At 43.0% G+C, this 21,818-nt stretch overlaps 3 protein-coding genes across 5 annotated transcripts; 2 read left to right on the top strand and 1 right to left on the bottom strand.

The window, feature by feature from the left end:
• The first annotated feature begins 1,006 nt into the window (after window positions 1-1,006).
• Window positions 1,007-2,632, top strand: LOC306811751 (fatty acid-binding protein, liver-like). The gene is made up of 4 exons (XM_079325733.1): window positions 1,007-1,162; window positions 1,732-1,904; window positions 2,152-2,241; window positions 2,522-2,632. Exons 1-4 carry the CDS (start codon window positions 1,096-1,098, stop codon window positions 2,570-2,572), a joined length of 381 nt encoding a protein of 126 aa, XP_079181859.1. The 5' UTR covers window positions 1,007-1,095; the 3' UTR covers window positions 2,573-2,632.
• A 3,898-nt stretch (window positions 2,633-6,530) lies between these two features.
• Window positions 6,531-14,379, top strand: SRSF10 (serine and arginine rich splicing factor 10). 2 transcript variants are annotated; one of them, XM_079325900.1, is made up of 6 exons: window positions 6,531-6,878; window positions 8,535-8,665; window positions 10,240-10,335; window positions 11,465-11,627; window positions 11,941-11,991; window positions 12,177-14,379. In XM_079325900.1, exons 1-6 carry the CDS (start codon window positions 6,544-6,546, stop codon window positions 12,472-12,474), a joined length of 1,074 nt encoding a protein of 357 aa, XP_079182026.1. In that variant the 5' UTR covers window positions 6,531-6,543; the 3' UTR covers window positions 12,475-14,379. The 2 variants fall into 2 exon arrangements, with proteins under 2 accessions (XP_079182026.1, XP_079182025.1); XM_079325899.1 differs by having other exon boundaries at window positions 11,938-11,991.
• A 2,922-nt stretch (window positions 14,380-17,301) lies between these two features.
• PNRC2 (proline rich nuclear receptor coactivator 2) lies at window positions 17,302-20,546 on the bottom strand. Of its 2 annotated transcripts, none has more exons than XM_079325898.1 (3): window positions 20,392-20,546; window positions 19,359-19,560; window positions 17,302-18,920 (listed from the first exon to the last, which is right to left on the bottom strand). In XM_079325898.1, exon 3 carries the CDS (start codon window positions 18,900-18,902, stop codon window positions 18,480-18,482), a length of 423 nt encoding a protein of 140 aa, XP_079182024.1. In that variant the 5' UTR covers window positions 18,903-18,920; window positions 19,359-19,560; window positions 20,392-20,546; the 3' UTR covers window positions 17,302-18,479. The 2 variants fall into 2 exon arrangements, with proteins under 2 accessions (XP_079182024.1, XP_079182023.1); XM_079325897.1 differs by having other exon boundaries at window positions 19,359-19,563; window positions 20,392-20,544.
• Window positions 20,547-21,818: the final 1,272 nt, after the last annotated feature.

Raw genomic sequence — 21,818 nt, 5'->3', positions numbered from 1 at the left:
GTGTGTGTGTGATTAAACTCAAACCCTTGGTGACATCTCAGCACTGCTTTGAGTATATCCATGGTGAAATCACTCCAGCTGTGGGTCTGTGGGAAGTCAGGACATGCTCCACACATAAAAATGGCCCTGCAAATCAGGAATTCTCACAGGTAAATGTAATTACAAATCTGGCTCTTTCTGTGTGAATCTTCTTTAAAATTACCTACTATAAAAGGGTTGTGAATTGGTAAGAAAAAGCTGAGCACTGGGTTTCTATTTAAATAGAATGAAAAGTTACCTTGGGAAGGTCACCCACCCCTGGGATACAAGCTCTGTTTGAATTAAGCAATCTAATTGCAAGACAAATCATCTAATGAAAGTCTTCCAAAATCAACAGTCAGGCCTGCACAGACAGCAAGGAACAGCACTTAAGGGCTGGAATGAGTGAGGAATTCCTAGTGCAACTGGTGAGAAGAAAAAATAACTCATCCTATTTGCTTCCTGCACTCACTCTCCAAGCAATGTCCCATGTTTTATCTTCTATTTTAAAAAAAGTAAAAATAAACTGAATTTAATTCAATTCAGAGTTAGATGCACATCACTGACATCTGCTGGATAAAGTCATCACTGGTGTCCCACTCCAACAGGATTTTCCCTGTCCTCAGTGGGAGGACACAAGCAATGTGAGGCTCACAGCTTTGAAAGAAATAGAATGAATTTATTCATTCTTTATCCACCATTTAAGGTTCAAGTGCCCGCAGCAGAGAATATTGTGACAATTAGGTGTACAACACCAATCCCCTTGAACTTTATCTGAGGAATTCTACTCAAGACACAGACAAAGTGCTAAACACAGAAGTTGTAACAAAAAGCAAACAAATGAAGCTGCACTGCAACACTTTCCAACAAGGACGGGCAATCACCCGAGGTGAACAAATACAACACCCCGAGTCAAGGTAAGAGCAGCCTGAACCACAGGTTATGTTCATCAAGAACAAATAACTGATTAATAATTGCTCTTTCCCAGTTAATAATTAGCTGTCTGACAATTTTGGGCTGGCCCTTCTCCTTCCATAAAGAGCATCCCAGGGAGCAGGGAGAGCCCTTGCTGTCACCATGGCTTTCACTGGCACCTGGCAGATCCACACCCAGGAGAACCTCGAGCCCTTCCTCAAGGCTCTGGGTAAGTGGCTGATTCCTCCTCAAATCATTGCCACCAATTATTATATTGCTGCATTTCCATGGAATTTTCCCTTTTCTTTCCATGCCAAACTCCCCCTGCTTGGTTAAGTGGATGTGAATAGATCTGGAAGTTGTATAAATGGATATAATGGATGGAGGAAGGTTACAGATAACTCCCAAACCTCTGGCTTAATGGTAGATTTCCTCAAGAAAGAACAGCTGTGTTGATTGATTTGTAATTTTATAAACAAATATAACTCAAAACAAGCTGTCCATGACTTATTCAGCTTCATAATTACTGGTATAGAAGCCTTTGGTTGTGGACAATCACCAGTCCTTAGGAAAATAAATTATTCATAATCTGACACATCACTAAACATAATATCAAAAAATAACCAGACTAGAAGGAATGGAGCAAAAAGCCCACAGAGAAAAGAGGAATCCAAAACAGGATTTGTCTTTTAACTTAGACATCACCTTCCAGTATTGGCTTGGATCTTTTGTGCTTTTGTTGGAGAAAAGAATTTGCTATTTCCCTAACAAAAAGTCCTGTTTTGGCTGTTTTTGCAGGGTTGCCAGATGACACTATCAAAATGGCCAAAGATATTAAGCCTGTTATTGAAATACAACAAAAAGGCAATGACTTTGTTGTGACATCCAAAACACCCCACAAATCTGTAACCAACTCGTTTACACTTGGCAAAGAGGCTGACATCACCACCATGGATGGCAGGAAGCTGAAGGTAAAGCATTCCAAGCATGGGATATCTCTTTATTTATCTCTAAATATTCTGTGTGAGTGGAATTTGGTTGTACCATCTCCATTCGCAAACATTTCTAGCACTTCAACAAATAAAAATGTTCCTAAAGTTCCTATTCAAATTAGTATGAAATATCAGTGTGATTTATTCCCTATTTATTAGTCCTCTAGTTACTTCAGTTGAATTCCAAAATATAATTCTTTTGAAATATTTTTAAATGTTCCAACAGTGCACTGTGAACTTGGTCAATGGGAAGTTGGTGTGCAAATCAGATAAATTCTCTCACGAGCAGGAAGTGAAAGGAAATGAAATGGTGGAGGTAAGTGCTAGAAAATAAGAGTATTTGCAGAAAAATGCTGAAGGAAAAAAAAATTGATTAGTTCATAGTGTCAGCAAAGTGTCCCTGTGGGTACAGACTGCTCCAAGGAGCACAAGCAACTTCAACTTTTCCTTCATGCAAATGTTGTACATGTATTTACAGACAGGAATTGTGATTGTACTTTCCTGTGGACTAGGATGGATTTATGAATTACAGACACTTGCACCACTTAGCTGTAAATAGATTTCCTGAAGTTTAAATGTGCATTTGTCTCCCACAGACTATAACATATGGTGGAGTAACACTTGTCAGAAGAGGCAAGAAAGTCTGAAGACAGATCCCCTCCTGTGTGACACCTTTACCTACCTGAAATAAAGTGCACTTTCCACAAGGTGTGATCTTTGTTTTATCTCAACAAACAGGACAGGAAATAATGATAATTCTTGCTCTCCTTTCACACAGCACTTCCCTTGTTACAGGACTGAGTTTTCCCCTCTGTCCTCAGAGTGACACAAATTTGCTTCCCAGGCAAGCCAACCTGGACATAAATCACATTGTTCCAGTTCACCACAATAATCCTTGGGAGCAGCCAAAAAAAATACAGAAATGCTTCTTGATTCCTTACACACAGACTGAGCACACTCAGCTTTAGTTCCTGTGCCTAATAAAGTTCAGTGTTTAACCAAACCCCATTCCCTGTGACCTGGCCAAGAGAACAATCAGGCATTTGTTGAGCTGATCTGTACCACATGTGCCACAAATAGAAACAGCAATATTTTAAAAGCTGTGAACCACTCACAAGTCATTAACAATAGGGATGGCTGTTCTCAAACTGAATTACACAAAAATACAATTAAGAGGCACTACAAGAGCAACGAGAATTAAACATTTCTTCCAATTTGCAATGAACTCCCAGTATCTTGTCATGGCCCAAGTTTCTGAAGCTCAGGTAAACCAGACTTTGCTCAGACTCTGTTTTAAGTAAAACACACAAGAGCTGTGCCTTTCTCTGCTGATTAGATCCTACCATTATATCAGCAGCCCCATTTCATCATTTAAGTCACTGCAGATTTGTTAGAATGGGTTTTGGAGTGCAAGACCCCCATGATCAAAGTTGCTGGACTGATACTGGCAGTTGGAGGGTTGATCCCAGTGCAGAGTTTTTACATTTCCCATGCCACAGGAGCAGTGGGTGAGGGGGAGGTTGTGTTTTAATTAATAACACAAGGTGATACAGGCAATTTGGGAAGTGTGTTCTTGAGGGGTAGGGCTGCTCTCAGGAGGAGTTTCACTGCCATAAAGGATCTTTGTGCTGGTTTTGCTTCCAAGGCAGCTCTAATGCCAAGCACACTCCTGCAGCCAGAATGGAATTCCACGTGAGTTACACAGAAATAAGATCAGCAGCACAAAAATTGGGGCTGGAAAAACTCAGGGAGGAGGAGGAGGAGGCTGATTTAAAGCACTGCTGCTGCAAAAAGCCACCCAAGAAAGAACTCAGCACTTCTGTCTGGGAGTTGCTGCAAACACACCTTGAAAACAAACACACCGTGTGGTTTTCCAGCAGGAAATTCACAGAATCCTGCAGCTCTGCCATGATCGAATGCTGCAAACTGGAGGATGGAACATGCAAAACGCTTCAGGTTTATTTCTAAACCAAAGCAGAGATCGTTCATTACTCATCTACAACCTGTTACAAAATTATTGCTGTAGAGATTACACACTAAAAGCACAGGAACTTAATTTAGAACTTGAACTAAGTCATTCTAATGGCAAAAAATTCTAAAAAATTAAAAGAACATCTGGCTGTCTTCACAATTGCAAGGATTTCTGTGCAATCTTATCCATCCTTCTGGCAATGTCCTTGGTCCCAGCCCAGGTCTAGGTGGAATATTCAGTGCAGGTCCTTATTGGGGCAGTCAAAACCAAAAGGATTTTTTCCAAACTGAGATCCCCAGATGGCCCAACAGGCTGGGATCATAGTCTGGATTCACTATTCCACAAAAACAAGTGAATTTTTCTGTGAAGGACTCCACTGGAGTATTTATAATCAATCTTGTTCAAAGTTTTGCTTCCCAATTTGACAGTCCTGGCAGCCTGGATTTCTATCCATCACCAAAGTGCACTCTGGTAAATTCATTGTTTTAAGAATGTCCATAAAAAATAATTTTTTTTTCTTGCTTTGTGCCAAGCACTCCCACCACAATTCCAGTCTCTAATGTGGGTTCTTGGCTTGATTTTTATGTTCTTTAAATGGTTTGTGTGAGCAGATCTGTGTCTATATTGCACAAGGTAACAACTCAACCTGCTGCTTGCATACAGAAAAATGTTAATTGTAAATATTAATTGCAAAAAACATGGTCAGAGATCCCCATCCCTTCTCAGTTGAGTCTGCACACAGATCCTGAACATACAACCACATAAATTCTTTTTTTTTTAAGTGTATATGGCTGCACATCTGTGTTTGTGACTGAACTTCATCTGCCACTCAAACTCGAATCATCTGTCACTCGAAATCTGTAAAAACGAAGCACTTCATAGTGTGAGATTGCCAAGATATGAATGTCCTCCCACCAGTTTTCATTCATGAATATTAAAAATAAAAATGAAAATGCACTGCTGGCAGACACCAGGGCTGCATCAGCTCAAAGTCTTTCTGTCCCTGCAGGAGTTTGCTGAAAATCCCTCATACAAAAATGCAGACACTTTTCACTGAATTAATTTCACTTTTCACCAAATCCTGTGACTGTCGTGTCACAGATGTGCCTTTTACCCACCTTGATGTGAGTCACACACGAGCATGGTAAGAAATAATCTCTCCACCCACCAAGTGCATTGTTTTCATCACACAAATGGGAAGGGCTGGTCCTGTGCAAACAGTGTGATGAAAACTGCTGGGGCTCAACAGGGTAACGGTGCTCTCCACAAAAATTGGATTATTTTGTGTTCAACAATAGTTCCACCCTCCAGAGAGACATTGGTCATTTATTTCAGAGTTGCACAGCTGGGGGCTCTGTGGGATTCCACACATGGAGCAAACCAACCATCAGAATTTATTATTATTTAAACATTTTTGCCAACAAAAGGAATTCGTGTTCCTTGGCTACGAGTCACAGAGTTGTGAATTAGTATTCTGTCTTCTGCTGGTTAATTATTCTGCTGTTTGTCATGCTAATTAGTCCCACTCTCAGTGTTTCTCTCCTTTTGGGTCAGTGGTCTGTGGGTTGCTGGTCACGACCTGCCCCTGCTGATGTAAAATATAAAATTACATTTTGCCCAGTCGGAGATCATCTCAGCACAGTTGCTGAGTTGGGTTTATTAGTTTCTCTCTTATCTTGGGAGTTCTGGCCAGATGGCCCATAAATTCTGCATTCCTTGGGTCCTCTATCAGGAATCCTTTTTTCTCAAACTTTGCTGACCTCCCCCTAGGTCTACCATCGAGGCACATCCAACCCTAAACTTTAACAAATTATTTATTTTTCTAACACAGGGACACCCCTCAGAGCTTTTTGGCTGCTGTTCCATGGGTTAAATCTCCCTTCTTGTTGATAAGGTTTGAAAGCAGAAAAACATCAGTCATCAAAATAGAGATTTTCTTAACAGAACTCTTATGTGCTCCACATTTTACAACAAGGCCACAGAACAGCGATTCCTTTGATGTCTTAAGTTTTAACTTTTGTATTTTTCAGATTCTGTGCTGCCTAGGTATGTAGCTGTGAGCTTCATATTGGTAGTTAAGTTCTATTCACTGTTTAGTCAAAAACAATCATTTTCTAGCTTGAGAAAAAGGACAACCATTACAAGCTTCAGGCCCAAAAAGGCATAAAAATGAAGAACTGAAGAGAGCAAGGCAGGAGGATGGGAATTCATAACCTGAAGCTGTAATTGAACAATTAACCCCAAATACGTCAATGGACTGAAACTTGCAAAAGTTTGAAAACTCATGACCGGCGTTCATCTTGGATCCATCCTGGGTGTAGCTCTGGCTAGGCTCTTGTACTGCTTTTTAAGGCCTTTTAATAAACACCTACTTTATTCTTTTTAGCTCTGCCTAGTCCCTCTCAAGGCATCACCCTGAGCCTCAGGAAGGGCGTTATAGCCCGAGGCGGTGTCAGCTGGCTGTGCAGGAGCGCACAGCATGGAGCCGTGGCGCTCTCAGGCGGCCGCACAAAGCGGGATCGCGCCCTCCCCTCACGGCGGGGCCGCCGCCGCCATCTTGCCCCGCGCGCGCTCCCCCTTCCCGCTCTTTCGGCGGGAAAAGCGAGCGCGGGGGGGGGGGGCGGTGAGGGAGGGGGAGCAACGCGCATGCGCGGCTCGCGCCGGAGGGCCCGCGAGCTCCCGCGCGCTCCCGCGCGAGGCGGGGGGCGCATGCGCGCTGCCCAACCGGGGCTGGATTTTGGCGCCGCGCTCGGCTCTCGCCGGAAGCCCCCCCGCCAAGTCTCGCGAGAGGCGGCGCGCGGGCGGGCGGTGCAGCTCCCCCAGGGTCGCCTCAGCCGCTCCCGCCGCGCTCGCTCCTTCCCTCCCTCCTTCCTTCCCTCCTCTCCTTCCTTCCAGTCTTTCCCAAGCGCCGCCGACATGTCCCGCTACCTGCGGCCCCCCAACACCTCGCTCTTCGTGCGGAACGTGGCCGACGACACCCGGTGAGTGGGGGCGGAGCGGGCTCGCTAGGCCGCGGGGGTCCCCCCGCCGCCGGGGGAGGGGAGGCGGCGAGCCCGACCCGCTCTGTCCTCCCTTCTCCCTGCCCTGCCTTCCATTTCCCTCGCCGTGCTGCTCCTTCCCCGCCTCTCCACGCGGATCCGTTTCCAACCAGCGCCCGGAAAGAACAAAGCTGGGCCGCAACAAAGTGAAACTCGCCGCTGCCGCCTTTGAGCGCGGCCAGCGGGAGATGCAGGCGGGATGTGCCACCGGCCAGTCTGGGATGCTCCTCTGGAAATGCAAGATGGGAGAAAATAGAGCATTTATAGCCAAAATTGCTGGCGAGGCCGTTAGTGTGGCAGCCGCTGCCGGTTCAGATGGAATGTTCTGCGCTCCCTGTTGTGTCCCGGGGCTCTCGGGACAGGGGAGCGATGCTTGATCTCCGTTATAGCCGCCTTTGTGCCAGGGAATTCAAACAACACAAACGGCATTGCACAGGTTTTTATTCATTCCTTATATGCTTTTAGTCAACTGCTGGTTTCCCTCATTTCGTTTGGCAGTTTAGTGACACAAAACGCCTTTGGCGTTTGTTATCAGCTGAGGAATATTTACGGAGCACAAGAATGTTGGCACAGAATTTGTCGGAGCGTTCCCGTGCTGTTATTTTTGTTTAGAATTCGTGTGGAGATCCCTGCAAGGTCTAATCATATAAAATATGAACTTTTCAACTCTGCCTGGGCAACTTGGGCTAAAGCTGTTCTGCAAACAACAGTGTGGGCACTGTGGAATGGAATTAATTGAAAACACTGTGCTAAATAATTTCACATTAAACTTTGACAGGGTTTTTTCCTGTTGAGGATTCACCTTAAGCACGGAGTTCTTGGAGGTGGTTTCATTGTGACATCTCCATGCTGGTGACAGTTCCCCTCTGCCAGCACTGACTGTGGAGATTTGTTTCCCAGCTGATACAAGAGAAATATCAAAATACTAAAAACCAGTAGTAACTCCCACATCCCACCTAAATATGGTATTACATCGATCTCCTCCTGCAGGGTTTTTTCCTAAGTGTCACAAAATTCCATGTGGGGAGGTGATGTGAATGAGAAACCTCTGTTGAGGAGAGGGGTTCCAGGAATAGATGCAGCTGAACAGTTTTATCTCAGCTCTTTAAAACCAACTCTTTGAAAAAAAAAAAACTATCCTGAGGGCATGAGTGGCTGCTCACTGAGATCTGTTCTATTTGATGTGGTTGTGAGTATTGATCATCCTATGGAAATGAGTTTGGGTGCCTGGTTTGTTCTCATCATGTTTATTTGGATCTCCTAATTGCTGTTTGCGTGTTGCAAAATCCCTTGAATAATAACAACAATCATTTAACAATCCTTTCCTTCACTTGCTGCCAGCTTTAGCTGCGTTGAATGAACTGCTGTGCATCACTTCTCAGTTGATATTTTTATTTTAGAATTATGCTGAAGGCTGATTTCACCCTACCTCGAGCATCCATTTTGCGCGTTGCACTTTTTCCCACCCCAAAAAAAAACCAAAAAACCCCACTTTGCTGCTTTCATCCTCCCAACCAGAGGTGATGTGAAGTGCAGTTTTTGTTGCTTTGCCTGTGCTGTGTGGTGGCCAGGCCATAGCAGGTGTTTGTGGTGTTGCAGGTCCGAGGATCTGCGCCGGGAGTTTGGTCGTTACGGGCCCATTGTCGATGTTTACGTCCCTCTCGACTTCTACACTCGGCGTCCCAGAGGATTTGCATATGTTCAATATCCTTTCTTCAGATGGCTCATTAGTGAGGGGTGTTGGAGTTTGAAATTCAAGTTTGTGTAAGAGGTAACCAATCTAAATGAAAAAGCAGTTTACTTTTGTGTTGTATCTAATAAGTGTCTTACTTATGTCGTGGTGTTTTGTTATTTTTTGAAGATTTAACTTCTCTCAATTGTTCTTTGCTTTTTTTTTTTTTTTTTTTTGCAAAACTTAATATGAAAGCTTGCTTATAATATATGATTTCAATGCAAATTTTATCACTGACTCAAAATTGTCTAGCACGTTTTTAATTATCGCTGGTGTGTAAGTAAAGTTGTGCTTTAGCAAAATGTGGCTGCTATTCATTGTTAATTTAACAAATGGAAAGTGGAATCACTTGATCAAAATCAGATTGTGTAAAAAATGAGGTGAACTTCTTTCTTTAATATTGTCCCCTAATTTGCTGTCCTCTGTTGTTGCCTCAGAATGTAAAGCTGTACAGTATTGGCGACCCCAAAGAGAAAGCATGAAAGAACCTTTAGAGTAGAGTTCAACAATTAAGGCAAGTAGACAAGCCAAAGACCTCTTAAGGATCAGGCTTGAAGAGAAGGGAGAGTTTGGGAAAAGAAAAAATAAAGAAAAGCTGGAAGAAGGACAAGCCATAATGGGAGACAAAGCTTCGCTTTATCTACAAAAGGGGGAAAAAGGTTGTTTTTCAAAGTTAAAGATAAAGCCATCTGTCATTTTTGGCCAAGCATCTCATGACAAGTCCTTCTGACAAGCACTTAAAGAGTTAAAGGTCAAGATGAAGTTGAATGGTGGCCAAGATTAAAGGAGTCATACCTGATGTATCCTACAGAATAACAGTTTTTCTTCTGTCTGTCATGTAAGCAGTAATTTGATGAATTATTCTGGTTTAGTCCATTGACAAAAACCTGTAAGATTTCTCTTGTGAGTGCTACTGTAACTATGGTCTGAATGAAATGGAAGTTTCTCTCCTGCAGAGATGAAGCTGCTGAGAAATGAGTGGCCTGGAGGGCAGCTCATTATTTTGGGTCCCACAAGCTGGAATTAGGGCTGGAAATTCCAGCATTAAAAGGAATGTCTGTCACTGTACCTTGGCCCTGAGTGCCAGTGCAGGGCTCAGTGTCTGCTCTTCTCTGCACACAGGGCTGTGACATGGCATCAGTTCAACCTAAAATCAGTTGTTAAAAAAACAAGGAAAGCTTTATTTCAATTCTAAAGTTAATATTTGCTGTTGGTATGTCCAACATAATTTAAGAACCAGGGCTTAATTTTAATAAACTCAATGTAGTGAACTAAATTACCATTAATAAGTGTATTTAAAAGGATACCTTTGTTTTCTTTGCATAAGTACAAGTGGGAGAAGAAAAAAATAAGAGTATCACATAGCAAGTACCTGCTGATGGATAAATTCATGGTCATATTACAAAATTTTAATTTTATTACAGGACTTCTCAGCTAACTGTTGGTTAATTAAAAAAAAAAATAAACACTAGAGTAACATAACATGAAAAATAACTTGAAAGCAATGAATTTGAAATACCAAATGTATGCAAATGAAATTGCCAAGTACCTTAACCCTGGGAACATTTGAAGATGTCCGTGATGCAGAAGATGCTCTCCACAATTTGGACCGGAAGTGGATTTGTGGTCGGCAGATAGAAATCCAGTTTGCACAGGGAGACCGCAAGAGTAAGTGCTGAAACTGCCCCAGCCTGGAGACCTCCCTTCAAGGTGGAGCAGAACTTGTGTTTTCTCAACACATCAATGTAAAGAGAATTTAGGGGTTTTTTTCAAATCGTTACAGGGAGATGCAGATTTGTAAAAGCTGGTACAAACCTGTTGGTGTCAACTGGATTGTGTGTGGTGCCTGGGAATAAAAGGACCTTGAAGGTCTTTAGTTACAGCTCTGAGAAACAACCTGACTGTCCAGTTCTCCCTGGAGTTCTCACAATTGACTTTAATGAAATCAATAGAAATTCTGTTTTCCAAAGGACAAGTTTCTCCCCGGTGTATAAACATTGGGATTTCTAACAGGTTTCTGAACAAAATTAACTAAATCCACCTTAGTGTGTAGCAAGCAGCACTAAAAACATAAAATTGGAAGCAGTTTAGTACAAAGGATGTTTGTTACAGTGTGTTTAAAATACTCAGAGCATGGTCTTTGAGTTTGAATTTGATACAAAGGAAGGATAGCTGTGCTGCTTAGAGGAAATACAGTGGAAGACTAATAAGTTCATTCATTCTTAATTACTGTAATAACTGAGCTGCAGAGTGAAAGTGAATTGTTTTACTGGGGGGTTCCTTTTGGAATCTGACTTGACTTTGTGTAGCACCCACCAAAGGCTCTATAAGCTGGGCCTTTAATCATTAAAGACAGGTGTGGATCAGGTGTGATGATGGTGCTGTGCAGTCAGAGAAAAGTGTTTAATTAGCTTTCACTCACTGGGTAAATTCAGCAATGTCACAATGTGGCAGTCATGGCTCTGACCTGCTGGACCAGTTTCCAGCTGGCCTGAAATCACCTTGGCCAGTTCTCTGTTCTGGTTTTAATGGAGCATTAGTCCTTTCTGACTGGTTTTGAGGGCTTTTTGTTTGTTTGTTTGTTTTGCTTGCTGGATTTCCAGTGCCCCCAAGGCTGCATTAATTCATATCCAGTGGCTAAAGCAGCACAAAACAAACAGCACCGAGCAGCCTCTCCCCTATCCCTTCACAAACATCAAACCACCAGCAAATCTGCCCAACACCAAATCCACAGCTTACACCTTGAGGGCACAAACTAGGCCATCACCTTCACCTGCAAATATTGCTATTTTTACAGCACCAAACCAAATGAAAGCCAAGGAAGGGAGAAACCTTTACAGTTCATCTCGTTACGATGACTACGACAGATACCGGCGCTCCCGGAGTCGCAGCTACGAGCGCAGACGGTCGAGGAGTCGCTCCTTTGATTACAGCTATAGAAGATCCTATAGCCCCAGAAAGTAAGTGTCCTAAAAAGTGTGGGGCTGGCCTCAGCTGTACAGCACAGACACAGCACGCTGAATATTCTGTTGTTACATTTTGGAATAATTTTTATTTCTTTTTTTTTTTTTTTTTTTTTTAATCGTGGGAATAACCGCTGGGAGTTGCATCCCCCTTGCATGCTGATCAGGAATAGGGAATGAAACGATTCTGTGCTGCATTGGAGAATAACTAAAAAGAAATGCAGAGCTTGAAACTAGAATGTGTTAAGTATTTGTATGTTTACATAGGTATTTGTCACCGTTTACTTTTTCTGATGTACCTTTTTAGCAGTAGACCTACTGGAAGACCTCGTCGTAGCAGAAGCCATTCGGACAATGATAGGTAAAAACCCACTTTTTACACCTTTTAAATTGCAAACTAGATCACTGTATTCCTTTAATTATAGGTTTAAAAAAAAAAAAAAAAAAAGTTTCTCCTGCAAAAACGGTAAACAATTTTTGCTGTACTAGATGTGTGAGAATAGTGTTTTTACATTCAAATCTCCTCTCTCCCCTTTATTCTGCTAGGTTCAAACACCGCAATCGATCTTTTTCAAGATCTAAGTCCAATTCAAGATCACGATCCAAGTCACAGCCCAAGAAAGAAATGAAGGCTAAATCACGGTCTAGGTCTGCATCTCACACCAAATCTAGAGGCACCTCTAAAACAGATTCTAAAACACACTATAAGTCCAGCTCAAGATATGAGAAGGAGTCGAGAAAAAAAGAACCAGCTAGATCCAAATCACAGTCAAGATCACATTCTAGATCTAGGTCAAAATCCAGATCCAGGTCTTGGACTAGTCCCAAGTCCAGTGGCCACTAACAGTGTGTCCATGTTGGTTTAGGCATGTAAGATTCATTTACACACAGTTCAGTTTACTTAAATTATCAGGAATATGATGTTGCAACAGTGCTAAAAAATATTTTCTTTGTCAGTTTTCCCTGTAGCCGACAATGGTTGAAATTAAAACAGTGTTGAGAAGCCACAGAGAGAGAGAGAGAGAGGAGAGAGATTGTCCATTTGGTTAAATGTCATGGGCAGCTACTGATTTGGTTGTGGTGTCTCTATGTATATTTTTGTAAAGATTTGCATTTTTAATGCTTAGATATTTGGTGGTGACTTGATTGATCGTAACTTGCAACATTGTCCTTTTACAAATGTCACACCCATAGAGAAATCGGTACCAGTTTGTACTGGGCAGTTCAACCAACTGTTGAACTGGTTCTTCAACTCTAAACTTTGGGAGAAAAAGGAAAACTGGACAGCTGTAGTGCAACACTGGCTGCTGGGAATTCAGACTGGCAGTTTGTTAAGATGGCTCCAGGGCAGGTTTTGGTGTTCTCTGTGCCCACCAGCACCAGCAGGTTGGCAGCTGGAGCTCTTGGAGGGAGATTTGGGAGATTTCTCTTTTCCCTGCTGTCTGAAGAGATGGTACTAACTAACCTTGCATGTACAACATGGGCAGAGAGTTGGGCTTGGAGCTCACTCAGAGCCTGTGCAGTTCATCACCCATTGGGATAGAGGCTTCACTGCCTCTGCCCTGGCTGCTGGTGCTGAAAGTGAGGGAAAAACCCACCTTGAAATGGAAATACCTAAATTCAGATTGCAGCAAATGGCAGAGCAACTAAATACTAGGTTGTGTGTACATTTTATGCAGTTTTTTGTATCTATTCTCAATTTTAGTGAGCAGTTAACCATAAAGTTGCTTAGTTTTCCTGCTGTTAGATACAAGTAGATTGTTTCAAGTTGTGTGTGTACAGTATATAAGAACTAAACTTTTATGCCAATGACTCCTGTGGTTAGTTGGTGTATTCATAGGTATCAAACTGTAGCCATCTCCCTGGGTTACCAGGCTTGCTTTTTACACAGAAAAAAAAAACAAAAAAAACCCAGTTGGTCAAGCAAGTCTGAATCACTCCTTCCTCAGAATGGATAGTGGTTTGGTTACAAGTTTTCATTTTCCTTCAGAACAAATGTTTGAAGTTGGATATGAACAAGAGCTGCATTTCTAGTTACCTAGTTTATCACTAATAACAGTATATTTAGAAAATTGAAGGTGAAAAATAACAAACCCAGTGTGTAATCTTACCAGTATTTCTCTAGAAGGCAAGATCTTTTGTTATGGAAATGGCTTCTGGCATTTTTTTTTTTTAATTTTCTCTTTGCCTTCAAAAGCCACCATCAAACACTTAAGTGTTCCTCACTGTCTGGTGTCTGTAGCATATAAAGACATTAATTTCCAAAAGTTCCTTTTTAGAGAAACGTTTTAGGGTTTGGGTTCAGTGTTTCAGAAGTGCAGATGGCTTTGGGATCTGGTCAGTGGAACGTGCTTAGGGGTTGATCCTAGAACCTTTGTACATTTGATAGTATTTCTAACTTTTTCTTTACTGTTTGCAGTTAATGTTCATGTTCTGCTATGCAATCATTTATATGCACGTTCCTTTAATTTTGTAGACTTTCCTGGATGTATAGTTTAAAAACAGCAAAAAGTCTATTTAAAAACTGTAGCAGTAGCGTGCAGCTCTAGCAGAGGAAAGTTGTGGGATTAAACTTTGTATTTCCTTTCTTATAGAGGCTTCTAAAAAGGTATTTTTATATGTTCTTTTTAACAAATATTGTGTACTACCTTTAAAACATCGATGTTTTGATCAAAATAACTAAAGACCCAGCTTATTTTCTGCTTGCTGTAAATTTAGCAAACATGCTGTAATAAAAAAATGAAGGAAATACTGACCCACTGGAATTATTGTAGCTTTAGAATTTGACTCCAGAGCATGGTTAGGAGTAGAGCTATGCATCCCTTATGGAGTAAAATCCTTACTATGGTATTTCAGCAAAGGCAGGAATTTTTCATTTAGTGTCTGAATTAATGTCACTTCACATTTTTGAAGGGGTACAAGACAAACTGAGAACACTAAGCAAAAGTTGTACTCTAATATATTAAATTTTCTTTGCCATTAACTTTCATTGTGGATGGACTTGCCCCATAGGTTATAATTCAGATATTGTTAGCCAGGTTATGAAACTACTTAAAAGCAATGACTGAAGGTTCATACAGAATCAAATTCACAGTATCACCATATCAATTAATAATTGCCATATCAAAAGTGGTGCCAGCAGGGGTGGAGCTGCCTCCTGGCACTGGTGTGTATAAAAAGCTTTTGATAAACCCACTGTCACCCTTTATAAGTTGAGCTGTGATTATTTCTGCTTCTAACAGCAGAACCCCCCTCCACTCTTTTCAGCTTTCTAGATTGAATTTCTATAAATATGGTCTTGATGACTAACTCCTGCTTGCAAGGGGTGCTGTGACTGAGTGGTGGGGAGAGAGTGGCTGTGTCAGGGACCTGCAGGGATTGCTGTGCTTGATCCTGGTGCTGCTCCAGCTGGAATTGGAGCTGGAAGGGTGGGAGGAGGGAGGAGAAATCTCCATGTCCAGGCAGAGTAACAATAACTATTCCTTAACTGTTGTGTCAGCATGTCCTTATATTGTGTGCCTCAGCATTTATGTATAGCACAGTTTAATTTTTGTTTTTAAAAAGCCAGATCATTGCAAGTATAATATAGTGTCTGCCACTTCTGATGGTTCTTTCTTTCTCTCCCAGAGGTAGGACTAAACTTTGACTTGACTTGTGTATATGAACAAGCCAGAAAAGCCGAACACAAACCCACGATGTTTCAAGAGTGCATGAATAAAGATGTTGTCCTAGTTCTTGCTCCCATGGAAAAATTGTGAAGAAGCTGTTCTGTGGGCCTTTCAGTTGGGGACGAGTTAGCAGGATGTGGCCAAAAGGGCAGGGAATGTTTATGCATTCATGCAAGTCAAGCCACAGCCCATCTAGATAACATCTCCCTTCCTTGATGCAGGTATCCCAGTCCTGCCCTTTAAAATAAAATAAAATAAAATAAAATAAAAGCAGGAATCTGTCTTGTGCAAGCTTCCTGCAGGTTATGCACAGCTGGAATGCAAGAACTTTGCAGGCTACAAAAGATCATGTCTAGGCATCTTTCTTTTGGAGTCTCAAGAATGGTGGGAATTACGTTTTTCTGTGGTAAAAGTAGATTTTGTTATTCCTGCAAAATTTGTAGAATTGAAGTAGTGTGTTTAAAAAAAATGAAAGTAATGGCTGTGCTCCAAAATATCTGCAGTGCATCGAGTGGTGTCAGCAGTCATAGAAGGCTCTATTGGAACTTCTTTTTCACCTAAAGTCCATGCACCCAACTGGTAATTAAAAATCTTCAATTTAGTGGTTAAGTAGCTGGGTGTTGAATTAGGGACTCTGATAGCCTGGTCTCTGAAAGCTCAATGTTATCCTTTCTATGTCTTATCAAGATGTTTAATGTACAGTATCATGGTTTTACTCCAAGTGGAATCTTTTGGTTTCAATGTTGTTTTGAGCTCTCTGCTTGGACAGAGCTTTTTTTCCTGCCTGTAGAGTCTGGGCTGAGAGCTGGGTGTGCTCAGGCCTGCCAGGGATGGTGCACATCAACATTTTGAAGTACAAAGGGATAAAATTGACCCATTTTTAGGACATAATCACCCATTAAGAATTGCTGGTTTTCTCCATTTATCTTGTAACTTGCTTAAAAAAAGTCTGTAGTTCATTGCTATAATATTTGTCTAAAGATGCTCTTGCTGCTGAGACTATTGTAGGAAGGGAAGACTCTGTACCCTGTAGTGTGTTTGATGGGAGATGCTGATGTTTTATTCATCCACATCCTTTCTTCTTGAGTTTTGTGTTCCATCTGTGCAAATAACCCTGTGAATTGGGAATAAAATGTACAAGTTTTGACTATAACTTGAGAGCACCTTCTGACTTAATTAATCCAGCTGTAGTGTGTGGGAGAGGGAGCCCCAAGCACTGCTCCTGCTTTTGGCAGGAACATTAATTAGTGTTAATTCTCCAGCTCTGTGTTCCCAAACCACTGGAAAAGGAGAAGGCTGCAGTTAAAGAAACCTCCCTTGGGAACTGCCAAAAAATGAGGTCATGCCACTTTTCCATTTCCATCTGAAAACAAAGAGATGCTTTTAGGGGGTAAAAAAAAAAAAAAAAAAAAGTTTATTTAAATGTTTTGTTTCCAATTTGTACAAACATCATCAGTAATTGACAATTTGAAGTTGAGAATAGAGAATTAATTAACTGGGATACAACTCAGAGCCTGGTGAAGGTCCAGGTCACAACACAAGTTTAGAGACTGCCAATTCCATGGGATTTAAAGCAATCATTTTGTAAACATTCAGCTCAGCTGCCACTGCATTTGGAATGTACAGAAAAACACCTCCAGACATGTCACAATCTGCAAAAGGCCTGTTCAAATTAAAGCACTTTGTTTTTAATAATCCTTGTATTTTGAAAGAACCCTGGCTGCTCCTGTTGTCACCCTGCTGCAGGATCAGCTCCAGGGTGACAACAGGAGCCACCTGGCCTGGATTTTAACCAAGACTGGGACAAAATGTTGTTTTTACAGAGTATTAATGCACTTCAGAAACACAGAATGATTCAAATCCTTCAGTTTCATCAAGCAGCCCAACACAGGCATTTGCATTTCTTGTGAAACACTTGATTTGGAACATTTCAGTGTTTGATCATCATTGAACATACACCTCTCCTACACATTCACAACAGGAGGATCTGAAACTCCAGCAGCTTTTTTTTTTAATTTTTTTTTAATTAAAAAAAAATCTAAATAAGCCTCTTTTGCACTGATTTTACTTAAAAAGAAAAAAAAGAAAGAGATTACAACCAAATACAATGTGCATATTCACTGCATGTGAAGTGCAAGGGCACAGCCACAAATGTCTTTTTTTTTTTTTTTGTTAATTTTTTTTTTTTAAACAAAATATCATTTTTTAAAACCAGGCCACGTACTCAACATGGTCATCTTACATTCAGCAGTTTTGTACTAAAAATACTTCTGTGCAGGAAAGCCCAGCAAAAATGTACATATGCTACAACGTTTTACATGTATTTACATGGCTCTGTCTTCCCTGTGAGAACATCTAACACCTGCCCCAAACTATTAATTGTTACAGGGGAACCAATTTAAGAACTACTCCAACTTTTTGGGGTTTTTTTTTGTAAAAACTGAGAGAAAAACGTTGGTTTAGAACTCCTCAGTGCAGTGAGCATACAATGAATTTTTTAAGGTTGTTTTTTTTGGCAGTCACCTGGCAATGCAAAGTCTTCAGTTGGCACTCCTGGAGATTGCTGGGAAGCACAGGATGGATGGATCTGCCTGAGGAATTCTTCCACACCTTTCCAGAATATTCCAGATGGGAGTCAGGGGTTTGAAACACTCACCCAGCACTGCACAAGTGGCACTGAAGCTGACAGGGGCAGCTGAGGGAATCAGCTGTGCCTCCCCCTGTGCCCAGTGGAGGTTTCTGCTCTGCAGAGTGTTTAGCAAATCTCACATCAGTTTGAAAAGCAGCAAATAACCTGACTTAAAGTTTTCAGTGCGTTTTTTGTTTTTTTTTTCAGTTCATGCTGCATTAAGTTAGGTAAAAGGTGGTTTCTAATAATTCAAAGTCACAATTCCAATTTTGGAACACAGTCCCATTTTTAAATACAGTCAATGGTGACTGCTCAGGATTTGATTGATTTTCAAGAAAATAGGTATTTCACAGTGAGGTGAACACAGCATTGAACTTTTGAGGTAAAATATGAGGGGAATGTAAACTTTCACCCCTCTCCAAGTGACTAACTACATGCAGCAAGAACACCTGGCCCTGCACACCTGTGCAGCTGGAGTTGGGAATAGCAATGCTCAAAAATTTTAAAACCCTGACAGTCAAAATCACTTCTGAAACTCACACAAGTTACACCTCAGGCCTGGACTTTCAGTAAGGTTTTGAGCTGAAATGTCATTATTTCTTTATCAGAAGGTTTAAAAGAAACAGGTACCCAGTGGCTTGGTGGTTTAGGCAGAACACTTGGGGAGGGTGGCTCACTGAACTTGGCCCCAGCATAGTTCTGGTTGTTCTGGGGGGTGAAGAGCAGGGTGTGATTGGATAGAGCAGGATTCCAGTTGGGATTTTTGGGGAAGTGAACGTTGTTCTTTCCCCCTTTCTGCATGGCCTGCCATGCACCAGGGGAGGAGCTGCAGCCGTGGCCTCGTTCCTTCTTCACGTAGGTTTTCATCTGAGAATTCTGCTCTTTGTTCTTCTGCCTGTTCTTAAGTTGTTGATGGTTCTTGGTGGTATTTCTAGCCTGGGGAACGGGAATGTTGTATCTTTCTCCACCGCCCATCTTCAACTTAAATGTCACCTGTAAAAACAAGATGAGTCAGGGTAAGTCTTTTTTTTAACAAAGTATTTCAGAGAATGTTTAGATTTCAAACAAAACGACAAAAAAAAAAAAAAAACCCAAATCAATCTAACCAAAACTCTCTCTAAACACACCACTTATCAGCAAAGGTGTAACTGGAGGAATGGGATTGACAAAACCTTGCTCAGAAAATGCAGAGCCAGATTTTATCAGTCAGTATTGAGACATTTAAATTCAACCTGTTAATACCTAAAGCTTGGGTGAAGTTTGCCACTCCCCAGACTTCCTATTAAGTGTGAGAACTGTTCTGATAAACCCAAAATGAACTGCAAACCACCTCAAGTGGAACAGATTTCATTCAGTTCCCAAATCCCACACCCAGACTCCAGCACAGCATTTTCCTGCCATGTTTATTCCCCCTCTCCCACCTCCATTTACCTCTCAGTGGTCTTCTCCGATTCCACACTCTCCAACTCTTGCCCCCTTTCTTGTTTCCAAGCCTGAAAGAACAGGTGCTGCCTTGTGCTGGACTCTTTCCTTTGGCTGGGAATGGAAGTTTTCATGGGCTGATCTGCTGTTTTCAGCCAGGGAGCCGAGCCCAACATCGGATTCTCGGCACAGAAGCTCCAAGGGAGAAGTCCTGCTGCAGAAAGGAGAAAGGAATTTCAATTCGGATTAAGGAAACCATTGTTTCACTTTGGGGTGGAAAAAAAAGGCCAAGTAGAAATAATTCAGAGAATTCAGAGTCAGCTGTGGTTTTGTATGTGTTAAAGATGACAACATGCTACAAAAAAAAATCCCCACCCAAAAACCACTGCTTTGTTTTTTTCCTACTTATATAAAGTTCACCATCACACTTAGCATATACCAAGTAACAACATTTTTCTTATGCTCCGTCTTTTAACAATCAAGACCTTAATCCCTTTCGTTTTAGTAGGGAAAAAATACAATGGAAAATACTTGGGGAACTGGAACCAATACAGAACTGCTCACAATGTCCAAACCCTTCCCCAGCCATCACAGGACTCCATTTGTCATGTGTCAGCTGTTTCTTTAACCTTCGTTAGCCGGTAATTCCTTAATAACTCTTACACTAATTTCCTGTTTTGCTCATGGCTTGTCTTTTGCTGGGATCTCTGAGATTTTAATCTTCACGCACTCGCGTTTGGAGAGTGACAGGAGCTGGATAAACTCAGCAGCCCCCTGCCCATCCCTGCCCAGCTCCAGAGGAGCCGCCCAGCTCCATTTCCAGCTTCCGCCTTGTCTGGCCAGAAACCAAAACCCGGGATAACGTCACCGGCCCGGCCGCCGTCCGCTGCCCCCGAGCGGAGCTTCTCCACCTCCCCAACTCTTTCCCTTCTTCTCCCACCGACATCTGAGGGAGCCGGGACCCCCCGACCCCCTTCCCCAACAACAGAGCACAACATGGCGGCGGCCGCGCCCGGCCCTTCCCGCACCGCTGCGCCCTTACCGACTTCTGTCCGCTCCGCTCGCCCACAAGCACGAACACACACACGGCCCTGCAGGAACCGAGCCCGCGCTGCTCCGCCGTCAGTGTCCGACCCCCGCCCTCAGAGCTGCCCCCTCTCCGCTCTGCTCCGCACCGCCCCTCTTTCTCCCACACAAAATGGCGGCCGCCTCCTGCGCCGTTTAACACCTTCTCCCTCCTCCCCCCTCGGCGGGGCCGCGCGGCCGCAGCCAATGGGAGCGCGCCGCTCGCTCTCTCCGCCAATAGGAGCCAAGCCCCGCCTGTTGCCGGGCGGGCGCGGGGCAGAGCAGCGGCGGCGGCGCGCGGGCGGGCGGGGCCGCCATTTGAATCCCCTCACGAAGGGCAGCGCGGGAGCGGCCGCCGCTCTTTGTCCCGCCCGGCCCGGCCCGGCCCGGCCCCTCTCCTCCCCGCGGCCGCCGCTCTTTGTCCCGCCCGGATCGGCCCGGCTCGGCCCCTCTCCTCCCCGCGGCCGCCGCTCTTTGTCCCGCCCGGATCGGCCCGGCCCGGCCCCTCTCCTCCCCGCGGCCGCCGCTCTTTATCCCGCCCGGTTCGGCCCCTCTCCTCTCCACAGCCCCCCGGACACGCTCCAGCCGCGCCCCGCCCGCCCATTACCACAACAAAAACAGTGGGGAACGCCCTCGCCAGCTGCCGCTGGGGGCTTCAAAGAGGTGAAATAATTAACAACAAAAAAAAAGAGAAACGCACCAAACACCGGCTGTGCGAGCGTGGGGTGTCGAGAGAAGGGATTCAGCGAACAAAGAGTAAAATGCAGCTCCCCCAGCGATCCCCGATGTCAAATGGAGAGTCTGAGGTTTGGTGAGCCCCTTCCTCACTTCTGCATTTAGTTCAACTATTTAATGTTTAAATTTAAATTAGAGAAAACGACGTAGAGGGATGTTTTAGGTCAAAATACAACGAAAAGCTTCCCCAGGTTTAAAACAGCGCTGTGGGTATACAGAGCCCTGGCTGCAGTTTGTGTTTATATTCACATTCTCTTATTTTGCCTCAGAGATTCATTTCAAAGAAACGACACGCAAGATTTGGCCTTTACCGTGTGTAGGATGAATGAAAATTAGGAATACATAAGAAATTTGCACATGTGAGTGTTCCCTGCCCACTACTGAGAGGCCAGTCTAGCGCTTTACACCACATTAAAGGCCAAAAAAAAGGAAGTTTAAAAGAAAATGGAAAAGAACGAGCTCAGTTCCAGCCCCACCAAGTCAGGGCAGTGCTTAAAAGCAACACATGAACATTCAGAGTTTTGTTTTTGTTCCATTAAATACCCTGGATTGAGTTACCCTGCATTTTTTGCTACGGAAGGGAAAAATTACACATTCCTGCTTTATCCCTGAAACAAAACTGTTTTCTTACTGACCTGGTGTTCCAGGGCTGTGACCCAACCCAGGACA

The sequence above is a fragment of the Erithacus rubecula genome (genome assembly GCF_903797595.1).
Source record: "Erithacus rubecula genome assembly, chromosome: 23".
Classification (NCBI taxonomy): domain Eukaryota; kingdom Metazoa; phylum Chordata; class Aves; order Passeriformes; family Muscicapidae; genus Erithacus; species Erithacus rubecula.
The sequence above is the reverse complement of the archived record's forward strand: the minus strand, read 5'-3'. Positions and strand labels throughout refer to the sequence as shown.